We start from the raw sequence: 8200 nt of genomic DNA, 5'->3' as shown, positions 1-8200 counted from the left end.
TCTTGCCATCCTTGCTTCTAAAGAGCATTCTGGCTGTACTTCTTGCAAGACAGATTTGTTCATTCTTCTGGCAGCCCATGGTATATTCAATATTCTTCACCAACCCCATAATTCAAAGGTATCAATAATTCTTCGGTCTTCCTTATTGATTGTCCAGCTTTCACACGCACATGAGGCGATTGAAAATACCATGGCTTGGGTCAGGTGCACCTCAGTCCTTATCTTAGTCATCTAGTGCTGCTATAACAGAAATACCACAAGCACATGGCTTTAACAAAGAGAAATTTATTCTCTTACAGTCTAGTAGGCTAGAAGTCCAAATTCAGAGACAGGGGAAGGCCTTCTCTCTCTGTTAGCTCTGGAGGAAGATCCTTGTCGTCAATTTTCCCCTGGACTAGGAGCTTCTCAGCACAGGGACCCTCAGTCCGAAGGACGTGTTCTTCTCCTGGCATTACTTTCTTGATAGTATGAGGTCCCCATGCCTCTCTGCTCACTTTTCTCTTTTATATTTCAAAAGAGATTGATTTAAGACACAACCTAATCTTGTAGATTGAGTCCTGCCTCGTTAATGTAACTGATGCTAACCCTGCCTCATTAACATCATAGAGGTGTGATTTACAACACATAGGAAAATCACATCAGATGACAAAATGGTAGACAATTACACAATGCTGGGAATCAAGGCCTAGCAAAATTGACACACATTTTTTTAGGGGGACACAATTCAATCCATAACATTCCACCCTTTGGCCCCCAAATTCAGGTCCTTGCCATGTGTAAAACATATTCACCCAATCAGTCCTCAAAGTGACATCTTTCTTTTTCAACACTTTAAAGAGGGCCTTTTGCAACAGATTTGCCTAATGTAATACATCATTTGATTTCTTCACTGCTGTTTCCAAATATACTTATATCCAAGTAAAATGAAATCCTTGACAACTTCCACCACTCCTCTGTCAGTTTGTTGTGCTGTGGTGGCTTGCATACTGCCGTGATGTTGGAAGCTATGTCAAGTATTTCAAATACCAGCAGGGTCCCCCATGGTGGACAGGTTTCCATTAAGCTTCCAGAATAAGACAGACTAGGGAGAAGGACTTGGCAGTCTACTTCTGAAAAAACTGGCCAGTGAAAACCTTATGAACAGCAGCGGAACACTGCAGATATAGTGCTGGAAGTTGAGCCCCTCAGGTTGGAAAGCACTCAAAATACCACTGCGGAAGAGGTACCTCCTCAAAGTGGAGTCATCCTTAATGATGTAGGTGGAATGAAGCTTTTGGGAACTTCATTCGCTAACGCGGCATGACTCAAAATGAGAAGAAACAGCTGCAAACATCCATTAATAACCTGAACACCAAATGTACAAAGTATGAATCTAGGAAAATTGGAAGTCATCAAAAATGAAGTGGAACACATAAAGATCGATATCCTAGGCATTAGCGAGCTGAAATGGACCGGCATTGGCCATTTTGAATAGGACAATCATATGGTCTACTATGCCGGGAATGACAAATTGAAGAGGAATGGCATCAGCTTCATCGTCAAAAAGAATATTTCAAGATCTATCCCGACATACAACACTGTCAGCGACAGGGTAATATCCATACCCCTACAAGAAGACCAGTTAATACGATCATTATTCAAACTTACATACCTTGAGTATATCCCATCTGAATTTAGAGGCCATCTCAAGGAAAATTTGACCACTGAACATTAATGACTGAAGACCAGATGACTTGTGGGATGACATCAAGGACATCATACTAAAGAAAGCAAAAGGTCATTAAAAAGACAGGAAAGAAAGAAAAGACCAAAATGGATGTCAGAAGACACTCTGAAACTTGCTCTTCTATGTAGAGTACCTAAAGCACACTGAAGAAATGATCACATAAAAGAGCTGAACAGAAGGATTTCAAATGGCAGCTCAAGAAGACAAAGTAAAGTATTATAATGAAACGTACAAAGACCTGGAGTTAGAACACCAAAAGGGAAGAACACACTCGGCATTTCTCAAGCTGAAAGAACTGAAGAAAAAACTCAAGCCTTGCGTTGCAATATTGAAGGATTCTATGGGCAAAATATTGAACAACGCTGGAAGCATCAAAAGAAGATGGAAGGAATACACAGGGTCACTATCAAAAAGAACTGGTCGCCGTTCAACCATTTCATGAGGTACCATTGATCAAGAACCAACCGATGGTATTGAAGGAAGAAGTCCAAGCTGCACTGAAGGCATTGGTGAAAACAAAGCTCCAGGAATTGACTGAAAACCAATTGAGATGTTTCAACAAACGGATGCAATGCTAGACGTGCTTACGCTTCTATGCCCAGAAATTTGGACGACAACTACCTGGCCAACCGACTGGGAAGAGATTTATGCCATTCTAAAGAAAGGTGATCCAACAAAATGCAGGAATTATGGAATAATATCATTAATATCACACACAAGTAAAATTTTGCTAAAGATAATTCAAAACCGGTTGCAGTGGTTCAAGGACAGGGAACTACCAGAAATTCAAGCTGAATTCAGAAGAGGACATGGAACAAGGAGTATCATTGCTGTCAGATGGAGCTTAGCTGAAAGCAGAGCGTCTTGGTCATCTGGTGCTGCTTTAACAGAAATACCACAAGTGGATGGCTTTAACAAAGAGAAATTTGTTTTCTCACCATCTACTAGACTACAAGTCCAAATTCAGGGTGTCAGCTCCAGAAAGCTTTCTCTCTCTGTTGGCTCTGAAGGAAAGTCTTGACCATCATCAATCTTCCCCCACACTATGAGCTTCTCTGAGCAGGGACCCCCGGGGTCCAAAGGACACGCTATGCTCCCGGCACTGTCTTTTTGGTGGTATGAGTCCCCCCAGTTCTCTGCTTGCTTTCCTTTCATCTCTTGTAAGATAAAAGGTGGTGCAGGCCACACCCCAGGGAAACTCCCTCTACATTGGATCAGGGACGTGACCTTAGTAAGGGTGTTGAACAATCTCACCCCAACGCTCTTTAACATAAAATTACAATCACAAAACAGAAGATAACCACACAATACTAGGAATCATGGCCCAGCCAAATTGATGCACACATTTTTGGGGGGACAAAATTTGATCCATGGCACAGAGAATGCTAGAAAGATGTTTACCTGTGTTTTATTAACTATGCAAAGACATATGACTGTGTGGATCATAACAAATTATGGATAACATTGCGAAGAACTGGACTTTCAGAAGACTTAATTGTGCTCACGTGGAATCTGTACAGAGATCAAGAGGCAGTCATTCAAACAGAATAAGGGGGTACTCAGTGGTTTACAATAAGAAAAGGTGTTTGTCAGGGTTATAGCCTTTCACCATATTTATTCAATCTGTATGTTGAGCACATAATCCAAGAAGCCAGACTATATGAAGAAGAATGGGGCATCAGGATTGCAGGAAGACTCATTAATAACCTGCGTGCGATATGCAGGTGACACAACCTTGCTTGCTGAAAGTGAAGAGGGCTTGAAGCACTTCTGATGAAGATCAAAGACTACAACCTTCAGTGTGGATTGCACCTCAGTATAAAGAAAACAAAAATCCTCACAACTAGACCAATAAGCAACACCATGATAAATGGAAAAAGATGGAAGTTGTCAGGAATTTTACTGGGATCCACAGTCAATGCCCATGGAAGTAGTATTCAAGAAATCAAACAACTTGAATTGGGCAAATCTGCTGCAAAAGACCTCTTTAAAGTGTTAAAAAGCAAAGATGTCACTTTGAGGACTAAGGTGCACCCAACCCAAACCAAGGTATTTTCAATCACCTCATACACATGTGAAAGCTGGACAATGAATAAGGAAGACCAAAGAAGAATTGATGACTTTGAATTATGGTGTTGGTGAATAATGTTGAATATACCATGGACTGCCAGATGAATGAACAAATCTGTCTTCAAAGACATACAGACAGAATGCCCTTAGAAGCAAGGATGGTGAGACTTTGACTCATGTACTTGGCACAAGTCGTGAGGAGGGACCAGTCCCTGGAGAAGAACATCATGCTTGGTAAAGTAGAGTGTCAATGAAAAAGAGGAAGACCTTCAACCAGATGGACTGACACAATGGTTGCAACAATGGGCTCAAACATAGCAATGATTTTGAGAAACGTGCAAACAGAACCAACTTCACAGCATCTAACTACAAGCAAAAAGAAAAATTCAAATAGATTAAGCTTAGGCCAAAAAAAAAAAAAAAAAAAGGTGATGTGGAGTGGATTCCAACTCATAGTGACCCTATAGGGCAGAATACAACTGACCCATAGGGTTTCCAAGGAGAGGCTGGTGGATTCAAACCACTGACCTTTACTGGTGAGCAGCCTTAGCATGCCTTAGCTCTTAACCTCTGAGGCACTAGGGCTCCAAGTTTAGGGCAGTACTTCTGACATTTTAATGAGCATGGGAAGCACCTGGGGGTCTTGTTAAAACTCAGGTTCTGATTCAGAAGCATTGGGTGGGACCTGAGATTCTGCAATTCCAACAATATACTGATGAGGCTAGTTCATCTACCACACACTGAGTAGTAAGAACTTGACCACTTTTCTGAGGTGTTGATGGGTTATATCGACTGCCAGTTTAATCCAGAAGTTTCTCAAGATCTATGGAATCCATCCCTACCATCAGTTCTTGAATACTTGCATGTATACTGGCAATTCCGGCCTCCTTATTATTTGTGACTTAACTAAACAGATGCTAATGATGCTAAGGAAAATACAGTGATATTACATTAGCGGCCATGGATTCAAGATCCAGTTCTGCTTTATAACCTGGGTCAGTAGCTCCTAGACTTCAATATAAGAGACCAGCTCTTGTTTCCTCCTCGCTAGGCTGTGATAATTACAATAAAAAATGCAAGTGAAGGCATTGCTTGAACTGTACCCTAAAATAAATAGATAAATAAGGGCAAGCAAATATCTTAACTACAACTAACAGTTTTAAGAAAGGGATGGGACTTGAAGGGGGGGTCTCCAGGTTTATCCTCGTGAGGGAGTACGGAAAATATCATGTCTAAAAGTGGGTCGCCAGTTTTTAAAATTTGTAAAAAAGGAGCTTCCGTTTTGAAAACTATCCCTAAATCATGACACTTGAAACATGAACTTTTCCCTCATTAAACACCTCAGCTGGAACTTAACTCGACGTTAACGCTATTACTTTGTTTCACTTTCCGTTTCCAAACAAAGTGCAACCACGCATCTCTTTTCCTTTGCCCCATCCTGCCGTCATTTTCCTGCCCCCGCCCCCTCAGCCCCCACCCCGGGGCAGTAGTTTCCACTACGCTGAAGGGGGAGGTGAAAACGGGCCCGTCTATCTCCGCACCTCGAAGAGGGGGGTGTAAGGAGCCACGTTCCAGAGAACGGTAACAGACCTGAGCCAAAAAATGCGGAGTCACAAGGAAACCTGAGTCTGAGACTCGGTGTCGGTGCAAGAGTGGAGAGTCGGGTCCGTAGCCGGCGTTCAAGCGCGCACCTTCGTCCTCAGCCGCGCCACCCTCCTCGGCTACTTCTCCGGATGGCGCGGGCGGGAGGGGGCGGAGCCGGGCTGGCGGCGGCGGCCGCTGCCACAGCGGCCGGAAACAATAGTGGAGAAGCCCGAGCTGCGCGGAACGGCAGAGGTGGCGCGTGGGACCGAACGGTAAAGACCCCGCTCGTCTGCCCCAGCCCCGCTTGCCGCCCCTGCCGTCAGTCTTGGCGGCCGTCGCGCTTCGAGCCTTGCCCTCCCTCGCGCTGCCTCGCGCGAGGCACCCCGATAGACGGACGGTGAGACGGCCGCGCGTCCGGGGCTCCCTGGGAGGTGGGCGCGCGCCCCCAGCGCCGGAGGCTGGGCGGAGATCCGGCTTCCTGAAGCGCTGAGGCGGGTGGAGGGGCTGCGGTGGCCTCGGACGCCTTCTTCTGTGGGAGCAAGCACGGGGTGAGGGGATGCGGCTCTCCCGCCAGCAGCTCTGTTGCCCCGGGGCTTCCCCCGGCCCGGGTTGGCCAGCCTGCCCCCGCCTTCGGCCTGACCCGAGCCGCGGAGCCGCTGCTCACGGGTGCCGTGGACGCGGCCGGGACGTCCACCCGGGGTGCTCGCGTTTCCACGTGCGTTTGTCTGCCGCCGGCCTCCGCTCGGAAGCCTTGCAACACCAAGTTGGCGTAACGCTTCTCAGGTTCACACAATGAAGTTAGCAAAGCAGTGTCCCGAGCACGTCGTTTTTACTGCGTCGACAGCATTAAGTAGGTTGATATTCGAGGTAGGGAGGGGAGAAGATACCCGCAAACCGCTTTCCTTCTAGATCCCCTTAACTAAGTAAGATGTAGGACAAAAAACGCACTTGGACATAATGTCACATATGGCCAAGGGTTAAGTTTTCCTAGCTTTGCGTCTTCGCACAATAAAAGTGTGATATTGGAGTACAAGGATGGCAATGCTTGTTTGACGGAGCTTGTGCCTCATTGGACAGCATCCTCCTCGTTACCTATAAGTTCCTTACGTTATGGTAATAAGTTCTTGAAATTGCATAAGTTTTCTGTTTCTTAATAGGAGCACTATGAACGAAGAGGAGCAGTTTGTAAACATTGACTTGAATGATGACAACATTTGCAGTGTTTGTAAACTGGGAACAGACAAAGAAACGCTCTCCTTCTGCCACGTATGTTTTGAGCTAAATATTGAGGGTAAGGACACGTTATAGTTTAGTTTTACATCATGAACTTCGCACAACTATTTTATGCCGAACTAATTGTAAGGTAAAACTAGAGCTTGAATGATTGTAAGTTGAGCCAAGTATCAAGTGTGGAGATCTATTGATAAGGGTTTCTTGAAATGAGGCTTAAGTTTTCATAGCTAGGAATTTAAGAGAATCTTTTTTTTTTTTTTTAAACAGTACTAATCCTGCTTTTTCTAATATAAAAATGAGGCATGAGTATTGACTGATAAATGTATTTCTGGTTTGAGAGCTTATTAGGTTGTCAGATTTTAACAGACATATTTTTTAATATTAGGAACAACGTAATAACTAAGCATTTACATTGGTGTGCAGATGTCATTTTATTCATATGGGCTGACCATGCTAGTGTGTTCATATGTTTAATAAACCAGTTGAGCATGCATTTCTAACTTGAAAATTGTGAAATGTACCTTAGTTGAACCTGAACTGTCCCCACCCCCCAATCTTATTTGGAAAAATATTTTTAAAATTTTATATAATCTTTTTTCATTGATCACATACTCATTTAAAAACTAAAAAGTTTTTTTTTTAATTTCTTAATGATGTCTCTGAAAGTATATGAAGAAAAGGTTCTCCAAATATTAAGAAAAGGTCTCTGTTGTTGAAAGTATTTGTTGATACATAGTTAATGTGTCTATAGTTTGCTTCCAATAATCATATGGGATGTGTCTTTAATCTTGATGTTAAGTGTTTAACAAGTCACCTCCCCCCACTCCAAAAAAAAGAAAAACTTCCTCCAGTGAAAAGATTTGCCCGTCGTTTGAATATTTAATTGTAAAATACCAGTAGAGAGATTTAGTAAGCCTTTAGATTTTGGACAGTTTCAAAATAGCATTTCATTCTCTTTTTCTTCAGTTATATGTTTGAGTTTCTAAGTATTTTTATTTTTTCTGTTTAGTAAGTAAGAGATATAAAGTGTTCTTTAAAAAAACTCCATTAGAATTATCTACCTTAGATTTCTGCTGGGACTTGTTATTCAGAAATTACTGCCTTCACCAAATTAATATGTTTAGATATTCTATAAGCAAAGTCAAAGTTATAAGACTACTAAAATACATAGTGGCATTTTTATAGTCAATTATATGACATTCATCTTTCATTTAAGATCATATTGACTGACAGTTCTGCTGCTATACTCTGGAATAATTACAGTTGCTGAACACGATATGCAAATTAAGAAACTCGTGAATTTCTTGTGCGTTACATAGACTACATGTAATTTCAGCTTTAATAAATGTAGTAATTATAACTAGTTTCAAAGGGATGACTGAAAAATATGATTGTTTTGTGTAATTTAAATTACCAGATCCTTAATCATACTAGAGTGGAAGATTTAAATTTATGTTCTTTGGAAATAGAGTTGGCTCGTCATATTCTGATACATTGTAGAATTTTAATTTTAGATGAGGGAGGGCATTAGAAATCATCCAGCCCAGTCCCTGTATGTTAACGTTTAAGAAAAGAAAGCCTGGTAGT

General features: G+C 42.4%; 1 protein-coding gene across 3 annotated transcripts in view; it reads left to right on the top strand.

Annotated features, from left to right (window-relative positions):
• Nucleotides 1-5507: 5507 nt before the first annotated feature.
• The window catches only part of CUNH21orf91 (chromosome unknown C21orf91 homolog), a 31594-nt gene continuing 28901 nt past the window's right edge, over nt 5508-8200 (top strand). For 2 of the 3 annotated variants that reach the window (XM_012554138.2, XM_023726648.1), the window contains exons 1-2: nt 5508-5652; nt 6538-6671. In XM_012554138.2, the coding sequence (XP_012409592.1) occupies nt 6545-6671 (127 nt within the window). In that variant the 5' untranslated portion in view covers nt 5508-5652; nt 6538-6544. Of the gene's footprint in view, nt 5778-6537; nt 6672-8200 lie in introns of all 3 variants that reach the window. The other variant, XM_023726647.1, reaches the window with a different exon arrangement.

The sequence above is a fragment of the Trichechus manatus genome, unplaced genomic scaffold (assembly GCF_000243295.1).
Source record: "Trichechus manatus latirostris isolate Lorelei unplaced genomic scaffold, TriManLat1.0 scaffold00012, whole genome shotgun sequence".
Classification (NCBI taxonomy): domain Eukaryota; kingdom Metazoa; phylum Chordata; class Mammalia; order Sirenia; family Trichechidae; genus Trichechus; species Trichechus manatus.
The sequence above is the reverse complement of the archived record's forward strand: the minus strand, read 5'-3'. Positions and strand labels throughout refer to the sequence as shown.